Source organism: Erinaceus europaeus, chromosome 1, assembly GCF_950295315.1.
Source record: "Erinaceus europaeus chromosome 1, mEriEur2.1, whole genome shotgun sequence".
NCBI classification, from domain to species: Eukaryota; Metazoa; Chordata; class Mammalia; order Eulipotyphla; family Erinaceidae; genus Erinaceus; species Erinaceus europaeus.
Genome location: NC_080162.1, coordinates 20,879,383 through 20,896,387, shown reverse-complemented (window position 1 = coordinate 20,896,387; position 17,005 = coordinate 20,879,383). Strand labels below are relative to the sequence as shown.

Here is a 17,005-nt window from a genome sequence, read left to right as displayed (position 1 = left end):
GATGTCCCAGCCCTGTGCTGTGCTCACATCTGAAACTCAGCCAGTGCTGAGAGTAGAAATCAGAACCAGAGAGAGAAAGTTGTCTTGTGCTTACGTCCCTATTCCTGCACATTCTGCCTCCAAAACCTTGGCCAATGAGGAATAAGACAAATAAGCACTAAAGTCAAGTTGGATGGTGCTAGTGCAGCCATTGCCAAAAAAAAAAAAAAAAAATTTTTTTTTAAATGATCAAAGCATAGAAGCCAATCAGCAGTGGACAGAGGTGCAAACAGATGGAGGTGGTCTGCTCCAGAGCAGGGACAGCCTCTGCCCCAGGCAGGGAGAGAGCCAGTTGTATCTGGGGCTACCTCTGGGAAGGTAGGAGTCCCACGATGACTACACACCCACAGGGAGAGCTGCAATGCAGGAAGCAGCCCCCCCCCAACCCCAGAAACAGGAGACTAAGCATCCAATCAGCAGAGCAGCACGCAGGGAACCCACACTGGTGACAGGGAGCGCACCTTCTCCCCAACCCTACTTCCTGAGCCGCCTGGCCTGCAGGGTCCTTGCACCCATGGGTCTGCATGGATGTACTGAATGTTCATGTGTTTGCACACATCAGTACACACACACATAAACAGAGAGAATCACTCAGAAACAGCACTGTGGCTTTACTCCTGCAGCACACACATGCACACAAACCGAGAGCAAGCCCTCAGGATTCAAATTCTGATCTTTCTGTGGCTCGCAGCAGCCGCTGTCCTTAGAGAGTGGTCTCAAAGTAAGGACCCAGAGCCTGCAGAATAAGCACCTAAGAATTGTTAGAAAAGCTGGTTCAGGGTCAGGCAGTGGTGCACCTGGTTAAGTGGCCACATTACAGTTCACAAAGACCTGGGTTCAAGTCCCTAGTCCCCACCTGCAGGAGGAAAGCATCACAAGCAGTGAAGAATTGCAGGTCTCTGTCTCTTTCCCTCTATTCTTGCCCCCCCCCATTAATTTCTCTCAATCTCTATCCAATAATACATAAAAATAAATGTTAAAAATATTTAAAGAGAGAAAGGAAGGAGAAAAAAGAAAGAAAAAGAAAGGAAGGAAGGAAGGAAGGAAGGAAAGAAGGAAGGAAGGAAGGAAGGAAGGAAGGAAGGAAGGAAGGAAGGAAGGAGGAAAAGAAAAGAGAAGCTTGGTTGGGAGTCGGGCAATAGCGCAGCGGGTTAAGCGCATGTGGCACGAGGTGCAAGGACCAGTGTAAGGATCCTGGTTCAAGCCCCCAGCTCCCCACCTGCAGGGGAGTCGCTTCACAAGCCCCTCTCTTGTCTTCCCCTCCTCTCTCCATTTCTCTCTGTCCTATCCAACAATGATGACATCAATAACAACAACAATAATAGCTACAACAATAAAACAACAAGGGCAACAAAAGGGAATAAATAAATAAAATACTAAAAAAAAGATTAAAAAAAAAAAGCTTGGTCTTAGCTTCTCTCTCCTGCAGAGCCCAGAGCTACAGCTTCCATTGCCCCTGGGCTAAAGCAGCTCTGAGTACATGATTTCATCTGAAAATATACTATGAGGTGAACACCTTATTTTGGTCTTTTTTTTTTTCGTAGTGAAATCCAGCATGTGATATGGCTATAGACACCTATATATTTTTTAATTTCTTTATTGGGGGATTAATGGTTTACAGTCAACAGTGAAATACAATAGTTTGCATATGCATAACATTTCTACACAACAATACAACCCCCTCTAGGTCCTCTTCTGCCATCATGTCCCAGGACCTGAACCCTCCCCCTAACCCCAGAGTCTTTTACTTTGGTGCCAGACACCAACAACTCCTATATTTTGTAGACCAGGGAGCTGACACCCAGAATGGTAGAGCCTCGCTTGGAATCACAGGGGCGGACTCAAACCCAATCCAGCTCCCAAGAGTGTGCGTGTATAGTCAGTTCCAGCTCTCGCCTGGGCTGAATGTAAACAGCTCGGAGGACTTATGCCCTCCGTGCCAATCCCCACCCTAGTCACCCCGCTTCCTTTGGACACCCCCCCCCCCCCCCAGTTAGTAGCCAGTCCTAAATCTTTCCTCAAGACAAGTTCAGACCATGCAAGGAGGGGGTGGGACAAAAAGCAGAAAAACCAATCTGTGCCCCGCAGCCTGGGGCAGCTTGGGGTGTGGCACAGTGGATCTGTGAATCCAGATCTCTGCTCTGAGCTTGTCTGATCTCAGATGCTTTCTGGGTAGCATTAGGAAGGACCTAGGCTTGAGCTGTAGCTTGTCACCAGCTTGCTGAGTGACTTGAGCTGGTCCCACCCCTTCTCGGAATCTCTTTCTATTTCTACCAAAGGAGGTGACTGATTATTTACAGGGATGTTTCCTGCTCTTAACTGTATCTTGGAATCTAAATTTCTACGTGACATTTGAGAAGTCCAGTTGGCATTTGGGAAGCTGAAATGCCAATGTTTCTAGACCTGATTTTCAGCTCAGTCTGACTTATCTTTGCTGAGGACTTGGACTTGACCCTGGCCTCCTCCAATGCCCTGGCTCTCCGTCTCTCTTCCCCACATGTGCTCACACCAAAGACTTTCTCTATAGTAGGACGCCACGACCTAGGAGACATCGAGGACCCAGACAACTTTGTCCTAGCCCCAGAAGCAGCCATGGGAGTCTGTGACATTGGGAATGACATCAACATCTCATCTGGCCTCAACCTCAACACCACAGGCATTACAACCTTCTCCATGGCTGGCTGGCAGCTGGTACTGTGGGCCACAGCCTACCTGGTCCTGGTGCTGGTGGCCGTGACAGGCAATGCCACCGTCATCTGGGTCATCCTGGCTCACCAGAGGATGCGCACGATTACCAACTACTTCATCGTCAACCTGGCACTGGCCGACCTCTGCACGGCTGCCTTCAATGCTGCCTTCAATTTTGTCTATGCCAGCCACAACATCTGGTACTTCGGCCGTGCCTTCTGCTACTTCCTGAACCTTTTCCCCATCATGGCCATGTTTGTCAGCATCTATTCCATGGCTGCCGTTGCTGCCGACAGGCAAGAAGGGGACAGTGGGGAAGCTGGGGGGAGCTGCCTGATTTTTCCAGGGCTCAGATAGGGCTGCAGACCTACCACAGTCACACAGGAAAGTCAGAGCAGAAGCCAGAGAATTGCCTCCCAACCTAATCGTGATCCCATACTGGCCATCCGGGAGACAGGGGAGCAGGGAAAGTTGAGATTAGAAGTTGGGAAGAAATTTGAACTTGACCAGTTGTTCAAGTCTGTCAGAGAAGAGGGGGGCAGTGTTGTAGGGTCATTCTGGAATGTTCTCTGAAGCTGAACTTTGTTGTGGAGTCTTTTATTTTTTAATACTAGAGGAGAATTTCCCCACTCCTAGCTCGACAATGTGAGGGGAAATCTATGTGCATATATGCATGTGATAGCCATAGGATGGCAACTGGCCTGATCATCATCTTGGCGCTGCTGTCAGGAGCTGCAGGCTGTGGCGGTCTGCTGAGGTGGTTGGGGTGCAGTAGAGTGCAAGGGAGACTGGTGAACCCCAGCTGCCATTTCCAACTAGTTGAGGCAGGCTGGGTCCAGTCTGGATGTAGAAGAAGAATCTGTGTTCCTTGGGGGAGTGTGACTGAGACAGACAGCAAATAGAAAAGGGGGCACAGGAAAGATAGTGGATGTGTGCCAGAGTTGGAGGATAGATGGAGGCCTGGAGCTGCAGCCTCGTGGGTGTTATCCCCACCGTCTCCACCAGCCTCTCTCTCTCTCTTTCTCATAAAATAATTATTTTTAAAAGTGGAAACAAGGGGCCAGGTGGTGGCACACCTGGAATGTATATGTTACAATGAGCAAGGACCTGGATTCCAGCCTCCGGTCCCCACCTTCAGGGGAAAGCATTGCAAATGATGAAGCAGGGGTGCAAGTGACTCTGTTTCTCTTCCTCTCTATCTCCCCCTTCCCTCTCAATTTCTCTGTTTCTATCCAACACATAAAGAAATAAAAATAAAATAAAAATGGAAACAAGGGACAGCAGTGTAGCTCACCTGAGAGGCACCTGCCTGCTTTGCCATGCTTGAGACCCGGATTCAAGCCTGGCCTCTACTACATTGAATGAAGTTTCCACACGGTGATACCTTGCTCTTTTTCCTCACTCTCTGCTCGCTTTCTTTCACTCTCTCTCTCTTTCTCTGAAAAATGTCAACTAGGAGTGGTAAAGTCTTGGTGACCAATAACTAAATAAATATAAACATGAAAAGTTTGAAAACTATTCAAGTAAGTGAAAGTTCTAATTCTGCACCCAGGAAAACTTGGGGCTAGAGATGGACAGGGTGACCTGATGTAGGAAGTAGCCAGCAAGTGGAGACAGGAGCAGGTGCCTTGAACCCCACCCCCATCTGTCTTTCAGCACAGAAGCCCCCATCAGCTTACTGCAACCCCACAGTCACTAGCAATACCTTAATGTTCCTGGATCTTTGTGAGAGTCCCACTAAAGTATCCTTTTCATCCCTTCAACAAATACTTCAGTTGTCTATTTCAAGTGCTAGCAAATACACACTAGTGAGAAAAATTTGTCCTGAAACTCTGGCCTCATGGAACTTCCCTTGGCAGGGAGGAAGCCTCTAGAGGACAGGCTGAGAGCCAGGAGATCAAACCAGAGCTCAGAAGTGCTGAAAATAATCCAAGAAGGAGATGGTGGCCCAGGTCAGGGTGGTAACGTTAAAGATGTAGCCATACGTTCTCGCATTTACTTGTTCATCTGTAGGCTCAGTGCTTACTGTGTTTAGATACTGTCCTAGGCATTGAAGAGGAAAAAGCATAAAGATGCTTGTCGTAGGGGCTGAGCAGTGGTGCACCCGGTGGAGTGTACAAATCACCAAGCAAAAGGACCCAAGTTCAATCAATCCCCCACTCCCTACCTTCAGGGGAGAAGCTTCACTAGTGCTGAAGCGGGTCTGCAGGTGTCTCTCTTCCCCTCTCCATCTCCCTTTCCCCTCTCAATTTCTCTCTGTCTTATCCAATACAAAAGAACAGAAAAAAGAGAGAGAGGAAGAAGGAGGAGAAGAAAAAAGGCTGCCAGGAGCAGGAGTGGTAGTGTCCTCTCGAAGGCACTGAGCCCCAGCAGAAACCCAGGTGACAATAAAAGGAAAAAAAAAAAAAGGAAGAAATTTCTTTGAAGATGCTTGCCCTAGTAAGAACTGAAATAATGAGAGAGAGAGAGAGAGAGAGAGAGAGAGAGAGAGAGAGGGAGAGGGAGAGGGAGAAGAAGTGCTCTGGACAGATATTAGAAGAGGAGTAGGAACCTGGTGCTAGGGTGGATATGTTGGGTGGGGGCAGGTATAGAGCCTGATAGGGTGTCACGATTACACTTGTGAGGGTGGGACTTAGGCCAAGGCAGGAGGTGAAAGACTGAGGGAGGCCAGAGCTTTCCAGGCAGAAGCTGTGAGAGAGCTGCTCACAGAACCAGTAAAAAGAAAGACTGTGGGCATAGAATCAGTGCTGTCTAATGTCCTTGACCCAAAACTAAACTTCCCTGCTCAGGACAAGGACCAGAGACAATGCAAGGCCACATTCTATTGTCCTGGTTTTGTTTCAAGGTTCAGAACAATCTCAGGGAGGAAGCCCCAAGGGTCATCTAGGACCAAAGCCATTTCTGGTGAATTTGAAGCAATTAAACAGAAACAATCACACTCTAAATCCCGAGCTTCCGCTGCCCCCACACACTTCTCAAGCATTGTGCACACAAGCTGAACTGAACAAAGTGCTATGCCATCCCAGTTCTCAGGGCAGGAAACAGAAACCCAAGACCCTATAGTTAGGCAGTAGAGTCAAGATTCAAACTGTTGTCACTGGGACTGCAAAATAGCTTACTAGGATAATAGACTATTTTGTTATGTGTGAGACCCAGGCTCGAGCCCAGCCCCCACTATATTAAAGGAAACATTTTTTTAAATAACCCATTTAAAAAATAAATTTAAAATCATTTCAAGTCATTTTTTAAATAAACAAATAAGTAAGTAACAGGTCATCCTGAATCCAGAATCCCAGACTTGTCCCTCCATTAACAGGCAAGATGAAAAGCTCTGCTTTTTCCCACCTCACCTGCTAGAGCAGTGAGGCCCCAAGCTAGCCCCCTGGTCACCTGCATCAACTGTGGGCTGGGGGTGGTTCTCAAAAGCCTTATAGAGAAGCCCCAGGGATGGCACTGTTAGCATGCAGTCCAACATTCAAATGCTGGCACAGCACATGCTAGAATGATGCTCTGATTTCTCTTTCTCTTTAATAAATAAAGAAATCTTTCAAAATTTAGAGGGAAAATGACCTGCTTTCTTGACTTGCTGACTCACTTGGCTTACATCCTAGCTGTTGAGAGGGGTAGAGTTGGCCAAATCACAGAAAAAGGTCATTGTCACAGGGCAACGAGGGAAGGGCTTGAAAGTTGTTCACAGCACACATGCATACTGTATCCCTGACTAGATCTGGGGATCTGAGAGGTCATGAATGTGTAGGGGATGGTGGGGCTCGGGGGTTAAAATTGAAAATTAGGCCAAGAGAGAGTGGAGAGACATGACCCTGTGGGGCAGCATCTTATTAAGTACAAAGCACTAGGTTGGTATTGGTACCAAGGAAGCTGGATGGTGAAGCAGTGCTGCGATGTCTCTCCCTCTCCTTCTTCTCCCTCTCCCTCTCCCCCCCCCCTCTCTCTCCCTCTCTCTCTCACACTCACCCTCTCATTTGTCTGTCTAGACTACAATCCACTTAACAACTGTGGATAATGCACTATGAGGCCCTGGTGCCACAAGTAACAAAAAGCCACTTTCAGCAGCATATTATGGTTTTCTGGAACTCCCGGAACTATGTCAAATTATTTAGAAATCTCGAAGTATTACCTACACTCAGTATTTTCCTCAAGATCACCATAGTGTCTAGCCTTCCCACCTTGAACGAGTCCAAGCTCATCCAAATCACAGTATTTTCCAGACCTGTGGAGCAAATGTTTTTTACTATACCCCAAATTTTCCAATTTTAATCTAATTCATTTTTTTAATCAGAATTGTGCTCAGCTCTGACTTATGTGGTGCTGGGAATTGAACCTGGGACCTTTGGTGCTTCAGGCATGAGAGACTTTTTACATAACCATTATGCTATCTCCTCAGCTTTCCAATTTTATTTTCTATTCTGATAGATGTATTTCAGCATGACTGATTGTCTTTATAATCCTGTGTTGTAATTTATTGACATAAAGACTTTATTCTGAAGAAGGGTCCACGGGTTGCCTCCCCCATTTGAAGAGAGCCTGTGATCTCAACCCACCCACCCCCAGGAGCCACAGTTCTGCACCAGGTGCAAAGCACAGCAGAGGGTGGGAGGGACACATTTGCCCCCAATTTTGGTCAACAGTGTCTTTTGGAATTTTTTTTTCTTTCTGCTGCCAGAGTTATTGCTGGGGCTCAGTGCTGGCACTGCGAATCCACTGCTCCTGGAGGCCATTTTTTTCCATTTTTAAAAAACACTATTATTGAATAGGACAAAGAGAAATGGAGACATAAGGGGAGAGAAGGATAAATACCTGCAGACCTGCTTCACCACTTGTGAAGTGACCCCTCTGCAGGTGGGGAGCCAGGGGCTCAAACTGGGATCTTTGGACTTCGTATTATGCGCATTTAACCTGATATGTCACCCCATGTTCCCCGGATTCTTTTTCTTTCCTTTTTTTTTATTTTGATAAGCTGCTTATCATAGGCTTAATAAAAATAGTAGCCTTTAAATATATAAAATGTGAGTGGGGTGACAGCATAATTGGCTCCGAGGTCCCAGACTCAATCCTCCACACCACCATAAGCCAAGATGAGCAGTGCCCAGTAAAAATAAAATAAAATAAATAATAAAAAGAAAATGTTCAAAATGGTTTTTAGGAGGCTGGGCAGTATCACACTTGGTTAAGCACACATAGTACTAAGCATAAGGATCCAGGTTTCAGCCCCCGGCTCCTTACCTGCAAGCGGGCCACTTCACAAGTGGCAAAGCAGGTCTGCAAGTGTTTATCTTTCTCTCTCCCTAGCTCCCTCCCCTCACCTATCAATTTCTCCCTGTCCTAGCCAATAAAATAGGAAAAATGGCTTCCAGGAGCAGTGAATTCATAGTGGTGGCACGAAGCTCCAGCCCCTGGAAGCAAAAAAAAAAAAAGTTTTAAAATCGTACAACAGGAAAAGTGAAGTGTTTTCTGTTTGTTTCCTTCTTAATGCTGAGTTTTCAAAAATCAGGTGCAAAGTTTTGAAGATAAATACAGATATATACTTTTGGACCCTCTGACCATGGAAGCAGCCAGGGCCATAAGCCCATGAGCCTGACCCCAGCTGACTTCATAGAGGGAGGAGACAACCAAAGAAGGTAAAGGAAGCTAAGACCAAAGAGGCTGGGAAGTGCACTGGCCATGCGCAGAGGGCCTTGGATGCTGAGTTTAAAGGTCTGGACCAGCGCTGTCCGATAATATAATCATAGTCATTAATCACATTAACTTTCTTGGGGGGGGGGGACCAGGGAGATCTCTCCTGTTACAGCCTCAGCTTGCATGTCTGAGGCTTCCAAAGCAGCGAGCCATTCAAGCTTCACCCACTATCTTATGCCAGAGCTGAGATGGTCTCTATCTCCCTGTCTCTTTCTCACACACCATCTTTAGAAAATTGGGCTCCCTAGTCATATTAGCCACTCTTCCAGTCCAAATATCCCCATGTGGTCAGTGATAACTAAAAAGGAAGGGCATAGAAGAAACATCTGCATCATCAGAGAAAACTGAGAGCAATGCTGCTTTGAGTTTTGTCTAGAAAATTCTGCAAAGACTTTAAACAAGAGAGTTACTGTAGGACTGAGCACCTCAGAGGGCTGAGCTCTGCACACACAATTGAGACAGACCTCCAGCCTGGTCACACTGCTCTGCTGTGGCCACCTGAGTGGAGAGCATGTCCACACTCAGAGGGAGGTGGCGGGGTGGGGGTGGGGGTGTGAACTGGCCATCTAGGGCTGGGGGGGGGGCACCAGCTTCTCCAGGAAGGGAGCTAGAAATACTGGGTCTGGGGTAGAGAGGAGAGGCGGGGTCCCCTTTGACAGGAAGGCACCCTCTGCTTACAGGTACATGGCCATTGTTCATCCCTTCCAGCCACGACTCTCAGCCCCTGGCACCAAAGCGGTCATCGCCGGCATCTGGCTGGTGGCCTTGGCCCTCGCCTTCCCCCAGTGCTTCTACTCCACTATTATCGTGGATGAAGGTGCCACCAAGTGCTTGGTGGCCTGGCCAGAAGAAAGCAGGGGCAAGATGGTCCTCCTGTAAGACTGGAAGGTGGGGTAGGGGGAGGGAAACTGTGTCAGAGCACGAGTGCACATTCATATGCACATCTACATACGTGTGCAGTGTGTGCCCTTGGTGTGTGTGCATGTATTGGAGTATGTCTGAGTTCCTGTGAGCACACAACTAAGAGCAGAAACATTTGTCACTTACTGAACATCAGCTTTGTTCAAAGAAGTTTATATAAATCAATCGGTATTATTATTATTTTATTGCCACCAGAGTTATTGCTGGGGCTCGGTGCTGGCACTGTGAATTCACCACTTCCAGCAGCTATTTTTCCCTTCCTTTAAAAAAATTTTTTTCTTAGAACAGAGAGAAATCAAGAGAGAACAAGGAGACAGAGAGAGGAAGAGAAAGATAGACACCTGCAGACTGGCTTCACCACTCGTGAGGTGTCCCCCACTGCAGGTGGGGAGTGGGGACTCAAAGCTTGATTCTAGCACTTGGTAATATGTATGCTTAACCGGGTGTGACATCACTTTGCCCCCCCCACAAATAAATCCTTTAATTCTCCACACTATATGGGGGTTTAAATAAAGAAACTGAGGTAGCAGTACTGCTGCAAAGCCCAACCCCTCACCACCTTGCTTCTTGAACCAGGATGTGTGCAACTTCCTGGGAGGGTGTGTGCATGCGCTGTGCGAGTGCTTGTATACAACACTGCGCGCAGGGTGGACCCACGTCAGCCCGGGAATTCGATCCAGACACACCAATGTGGACATACACTGTGCAGATAGTACATGTGGAGTGTGGATCGATATATACTCCACATGTCAATATACAGATTTCACATGTAGATATATACATATGGTTCTGGAGATAAATATTCCAAATTATCAATAGTGCTGAGGGCAAATATGTAATTTTATGTTCTTCTTTATGTCTAATGATTTTTCCATAATACAGAAAAAAAACACTCCATTTTACAGATGTCATATCATTTGAGTCAGACATTTTCTTTTTTCTTCTCTGCACATGGAATGCTTGGGCACCTTTAGAAGGTTACCTAATGACATTTCAGATTTTTAACAAATACATTATTACTTGGGTAAAAAATTTTTTTTGCTCTGATTTATTTCCCTTTGGGAGAATTGTCTATTACCTGGACAGATGTAGGGCTCACATTAATTTTTTTTCATTGTGACACATACGTTAGCAAACGTTGCCTTTATTATCTTTTCTGTTGTCGCTGTTGCTATTGTCACTGGGGCTCCACTGCTCCAGACTGACTTTTTTACTTTCCCAGAAGAGGCATAGATAGACACCACAGCACCAGAATTCCCTCTGGTGCAACAAGAGGCAGGTTCGCACTGGGTAGAGTGGATTATCCAGGAGAGCTACCTTGCCCGCCCTATTTTTAATTCCCTGACGGTGGGCTGGTGTGATGGTGGTGGTGGGAGGCGGCTCAGGGGCGTCTGCCTGACCCCAGCACTGGGCCCCGGAGTATGCTGCAGTATGTCGGCTGCCCTGCGCCCTGTGGCTCTCCCTACAGGTACCACCTCCTGGTGATCGTTCTCATCTACTTCCTGCCTCTCATGGTGATGTTCGTCGCCTACAGCATCATTGGCTTCACGTTGTGGAGGCGCGCAGTGCCCAGAAACCAGATACATGGTGCCAATTCGCGCCACCTGCAGGCCAAGAAGAAGGTGAGCGCTGGGACAGGGCTGTGGACGGTGGTAGCTGGGGTGGTCAGACTCAGTGCTTCCGAGCTCATGGCCGGTCCACAGGGGGACTGTGTCCAGAGCAGCACCCATCCCTGACTGCCTTGTTCCAGTCAGAGCCAAAGCTGGTATCCAAGGGTCACTGGCCATTATAGGTAGAGTTGGTCAAGTACAAAATTAAAGAAACTTCTCAGAATGTTAGAATTGAAGCAAGTCCTAGTATCCCACTGAATTTCTCATGCAACCAAGAATTTTAGAATGATACAATTTTTAAAAATTTATTAGTGATTTAATAATGACTAACAAGATTGTGGGATAAGAGGGGTACAATTCCATACAGTTCCCACCACCATGGTTCCATGTCCCATCCCCTCCACTGGAAGCTTCCCTGTTCTTTATCCCTCTAGGAGTATGGACCAAAGATCTTTATGGGGTGCAGACGGTGGGAGGTCTGGCTTCTGTAATTGCTTCTCTGCTGGACATGGGTGTTGGCAGGTCTATCCATCCCCCCCCCCCCAGCCTGTTTCTCTCTTTCCCTAGTGGGGTAGGGCTCTGGCGAGGTTAGACTTTGAGACCAATCTTAACCACTAGGCTTTTAGAGTAGTCAGAATGTTGAGTTTAAGAAACCTCACTGAACTACAGGATGCTCCTAGACAGACTCCCAGGATTCTCACAGGCAGGCTTCAGCGATGAGAGGTTGACTCTGAATATATTTTCCACTTGTGAATGAAATGCTAGCATCACTGTCCCCCCTCCCCGCCATTCAGGGCACCCTCAATGTCCCAATGTCGCATTATATGCTTCACCCTAAGCTAGTCTTTGGCCCTACCTTCTTCCTGCTAGGTTAGTGGGGACTTGAAAGTTTAATCAGGATGTGTCAGGTCAAATTCTGGGCTTGGTACCTGCTGCGAGGTGTCTTTCACAGGGCAGATGAGGGAGGCAGGTGGATATGGGACACGTCAGAGGCCCCTTCTGTGGAAAGTTGCCCTCCATTTACCATCACTGGTTTGCCTTCAACCCCCACTCCCTCTTTTATAGAGTAGTGAGGGATCAGACTCAAAGGGTCCTATAGAGGTCATACCACTAGGGACAGGTGTCAGAGAACTGGCCCTTGGCTGAGGCTGGGGTACCAGGTGGGAGCCTCACTACCTCTGGTGGCTGGCACAGAGCTAGGACTCCCCCTAAGGATAGAATCAGAAGCAAGAGGGGAGGAAGTGATGCTGAGTGAAGGAAAGAGAACTGCCGGGCTGGGTGGTAGCACACCTGAGGGCTGGGTGGTGACACACCTGAGGGCTGGGTGGTGGCACATCTCGTTGAGTGCACATGTTAAAATGCACAAGGACCCAGGTTCAAGCCCCCAGGCCCCACCTGCAGGAGAATAGCTTCACAAGAGGTGAAGCAGGGCTGCAGGTGTCTTTCTCCCTCTCTATTACCCTCTTCCCTCTCAACTTCTGGCTGTGTCTACCCAAATAAATAAAGATAACATAGGGAGTCAGGCGGTGGCGCAGCGGGTTAAGCACACATGGTGCAAAGAACAAGGACTGGCATAAGGAATCTGGTTCAAGCTCCCAGCTCCCCACCTGCAGAGGAGTCGCTTCACAAGCGGTGAAGCAGGTCTACAGGTGTCTTTCTCTCCCCCTCTGTCTTCCCCTCCTCTCTCCATTTCTCTCTGTCCTCTCCAACAACAACGACATTAATAACCACAACAATGTTAAACAAGGACAACAAAAGGGAAAATAAATGAATAAACAAGTAAAAGATAATATTTTAAAAAAGAGGCTGTCTTTCAGAAGTGACCACTGAGTCGGATACCGAGGAGCTAGGACTTCAAAGGAAGGACAGCAGTGTGGGTAGAGGAGTAGCCCCAGTCAAAGCCCCTTGGTGCCCCACACACACACCCCAGGTGACTAAGCAACAGATGTTCCAGGGTACTGAGGTTGTACTAAGGGGTGGGGGCTGCTTAGGGAGGTTCTCCAGGCTGGTATGAGGGGCGCCCCAGTCCCTCCCATGAGAGGGTTGGGATTTGGGCCTTCCAGGCTACAAAGTGACCTGAGCCTCTCTTGATTCAGTTTGTGAAGACTATGGTCCTAGTGGTAGTGACATTTGCCATCTGCTGGCTGCCCTACCACCTCTACTTCATCCTGGGCCACTTCCAAGAAGACATCTACTGCCATAAGTTCATCCAGCAGGTCTACCTGGCGCTCTTCTGGCTGGCCATGAGCTCCACCATGTACAACCCCATCATCTATTGCTGCCTTAACCACAGGTGAGCCCCCACCTGGACCCTCTCTTCAGGATCCCATGGTCTGGCCCCATATGGGCTCCCTTGAACTGGTTGAGCCTGTGTTCCTTTGGCCCCTGGCCCTGCATGGAATGCCAAGCACACAGTGGGTCCAGAGCATAAGCCTCCCTCTGATCTGGGCCAATCTTGAGGCCCTTCTCCCAAAGCCTTGCCCCATTGCTGCCCTATGAAAGAGCTCGCTGTAGGCCTACAACTGCTCTCCTCTGGGAGTCATAGCTCAGAGAAGGGATAGACAGAGAGATGGAGAAAGTGGGGAGGGTCAGAGGGCAGGTAGAGAGGAAGGCAGGCAGGTAGGAAGCAAGCAAGGAAGGGAGGGATGGAGGGAGGAATGAGTAAGGGAGTCACATGTCAGAGAGATGCTCTGATTCTCACCTGCACATCTGCAGGTGTCTATCTTTCTCCCTTTCTATCTCCCCTCCTCTCTCAAATTCTGTCATATCAAATAAAAATAGAAAAGGGGGTTAAGCACACGTGGTGCAAAGCACAAAGGATCCTGGTTCGAGCCTCTGGCTCCCCACCTGCAGGAGAGTCACTTCACAAGCGGTGAAGCAGGTCTGCAGGTGTCTCGCCCTCTGTCTTCCCCTCCTCTCTCCATTTCTCTCTGTCCTAGCCAACAACGATGACATCAATAACAACAATGATAACTACAACAATAAAACAAGGGCAACAAAAAGGAAGAAAAAAAAGGGGAAAAAACTGTCTGCCAGAAGCAGTGGGTTCACAGTGCAGGCACCAAGCCCCAGTGATTAAAAAAAAAAAAAATCCTTGAAACATGGGGTGGAATTACAGTGTTCTCCCGTGGCAGCAAAGGACTATCACGTCAGAGAGGGACACCCACCCCCGACAGCACTCTGCATCTATGCATTAATCACACAGTTCCTGGAGGTCTGCAAACTCCCCCAGAGTTCTGAGTTCTTGACAAAAATTGTTCCATTCAGTGTCTGAGGACACAAGCTCTAACGCAGGACTGGGACTCCCAGTAGAAATTTTCATGAAATGTTCCCCAAGTGGCCGTGTGTGTGACACTATTCCAGGCACTAGTGATATTCCAGTGAATAAAAAGCAAAACAAACAAAAAGCAGCCCATTCCTTTCTGCAAGGAACTGACATCCTGATGGGGGGAGATACTATAGAAATGAACCTCACGGTGTTATCAAGTGACAAGTCTTAAGGGGGAAGGGAGTGGACATGAGAGCTGGGTGAGAGAGGATAGGACTGGGGACCATGAATAGGCACAGTGGTTTGGTTCTGCAAGATGGTTAGGGTTGGCCTGAGGAGTGTTTGAGCAAAGGCACCTCTTCCCTGCTTAGTGACAGGCAGCCTGATACTCTTGTGATGCCGGCCAAAGGCAACCAGCCACAGCTCCACGCTGCTCACACAATACAGTGGAGAACAACCAACACTCAGGACAGTGTCCAATAAATTACATGAGCTATTAACACAGGTATGAGATAAATATGTGGCATAAATAAACGTTAGATTCTTCTAGGCTCATGTGAAGTGACCCAAGCACACTTAAGGTAAGCAAGGCTGAGCTATGATATTCAGCAGGTTGGATACATTTGTTTTCTCTTCAACTATATTTATTAACAAATGGAAGAACCACAGCATCACTGTGGTGCTGGGCTTGAACTCAGAACCTTAAGTATGGCAGTTCAGAGACCTACCAGCTTTGCCATCTCGTAGGTTGCTATCAGTGCATTTTCAACTTGTCATGTTCTCAGTTTACATAAGATTTATCAGGACACAGTATCATCGTAAGTCAAGGAAGATTTGTACGATTATTTTTAAGATTTATATATTGGATAGAGACAGAGAGAAATTGAGAGGAGGAAAAGATAGGGAGACATCAACAGATCTACTTCACAGATCTACTTCACCACTCGTGAAGCCAGTGGGGACCAGGGGCTTGAACCCAGGTCCTTGTGCACTGCACTGCAATGTGTACGCTTTACCAGGTGCACCACTGCCTGGTCCCTGTACAACTCTTTTCCCCCTGGCTGTCACATATGTCTGCTCCCCTCTGATAAGTCAGGATTCTCTTTCTGCCAGACTACCCAGCCCTACACTGTCTGCTTCCTATCTTGCATGTGCATGTGGATATTCAGAGCTTCTATGAGGACATGTGTTAATTTTCTTAGCAAATCTACCAGCATTCAGCAGATTCCTATATATTTTCTTCCAAAGCAGTCCCTGCGGGAAACAACTGTAATTCTACCCTGTTTCAAAGATTTTTTTTTTTTTTTATCACTGGGGCTCAGTGCCTGCACTGTGAACCCACTGCTCCTGGTAGCCATTCTTTCCCCTTTTCTATTTTCATTTGCTATGACAGAATTTGAGAGGGGAGGGGAAATAGAGAGGGAGAAAGACACCTGCAGGATCACTTCACCACCACTCATGAAGCGTTTCCTCTGTAGGTGGGGGGGGGAGGGGCTCGAACCTGTGTTCTTGCCCATGGTGACATGTATGCTTAACCCTGGGGTGCCATCCCCCACCCCCCAAAGATTTATTTTGATTATCCTTTAGAAGCTAGCTAACAATTCAAGAAAACGCTATTTGTTCATCACTGCATTTGGTTATGTGTTTGCAATGACAAACCATTCAAGCCCACTAAGGAATGTCACGTCTCTCTGCAGGCCAGCGGGTAGCCCAGCAGGTGGGGCATACACAATGCCCAGACTTGCACTCCAGCACATGTGCCACTGCATAGGCAATTTCCAGACACGAGAGAACCTATCTCAGTGACACTGAGCAATGGTAGACAATTGGGAGTGAGGTAGTGACTTTCCTGCGGGGGAAGATGGGGTCCCGGAGGTGGGAGCCGACACATAGCAGCTCCTGTAAGGACCCCCCCTTGGCACCTTACTAATGGTGACCCTCCACCCCCTAGGTTTCGCTCTGGATTCCGGCTTGCTTTCCGTTGCTTCCCGTGGGTTACACCCACCGAGGAGGATAAACTGGAGCTCACTCACACTCCGTCCGTCTCCGTGAGGGTTAACCGCTGTCACACTAAAGAAATTCTGCTCTTCACTGGAGACACGCCCCCCTTTGAGGCTGCCAACGGACAGGGTAGAAGTCCCCAGGATGGGGTGGCTCCAGAGCCCTGAAGGCTTGGACCTGACTTCAGGGCAAGACTTGGCACTGTTTTGAGAACTAGCCAACCCAGAGGACCAGTTCTGCAAAGTTGGCCCATGCTCCACCCTTTAACACACCAGTGAGAAAACAAGATGGAATCAGGGGCGCTGACTCTTAAGAGAACTCCCTCAACCGTTTCAGACAGTGACTCAGAGAATTCAGTAAGACTCAGAGGACAGGATGTGAGTGAACACTTTATCTAGTCTAGAAGCCGCAAATCTGCCTGCCTTTCTGAGGCATACGCTACAGTGAGTGCACCTGGATTCAGTATAAAGGAAGAGCTACAAATGAAGGCAACTGACTTCCAGTGCAGGGGTTCCAGGGAATGGTAAGGACTGTGGCAACAGAAAGTGACATTATCCAAGGAGGACCACTCTGGAGAAGTGGCTGCCCTGTGGTCATGGGAGTCCACTATTGCCTGACCTCTTAATCTTTCAGAAGGCAGAACCCAAATTTGTGAGGCTGTGAGACTCATTTAATTTGGCTCTAACTTCCGTAAACTTTGGGTAAAACAAAACTAGCATACCTGAGGCAGCATCCAGCTATGACACTGATTTGTTAGCAGGCTGAAGACATAACTGCTCAT

The 17,005-nt window shown here is 47.9% G+C and overlaps 1 protein-coding gene across 1 annotated transcript; it reads left to right on the top strand.

Annotated features, from left to right (window-relative positions):
• Positions 1–2,412: 2,412 nt before the first annotated feature.
• TACR2 (tachykinin receptor 2) lies at positions 2,413–16,760 on the top strand. The gene is made up of 5 exons (XM_007524152.2): positions 2,413–3,023; positions 9,105–9,299; positions 10,814–10,967; positions 13,052–13,248; positions 16,175–16,760. The coding sequence occupies exons 1-5, from the start codon at positions 2,632–2,634 to the stop codon at positions 16,389–16,391; spliced, it is 1,155 nt and encodes a 384-aa protein (XP_007524214.2). The 5' UTR covers positions 2,413–2,631; the 3' UTR covers positions 16,392–16,760.
• The last annotated feature ends 245 nt before the right edge of the window (positions 16,761–17,005 follow it).

What these genes read in the sequence shown, in the direction of transcription:
- TACR2 (XM_007524152.2), top strand. Translation starts at nt 2,632, where the DNA reads ATGGGAGTCTGTGACATTGGGAATGACATCAACATCTCATCTGGCCTC. An exon ending in GCTGCCGTTGCTGCCGACAG is followed by an intron (nt 3,024 to 9,104) that starts GCAAGAAGGGGA and finishes CTCTGCTTACAG; the next exon opens with GTACATGGCCATTGTTCATC. An exon ending in TATTGCTGCCTTAACCACAG is followed by an intron (nt 13,249 to 16,174) that starts GTGAGCCCCCAC and finishes TCCACCCCCTAG; the next exon opens with GTTTCGCTCTGGATTCCGGC.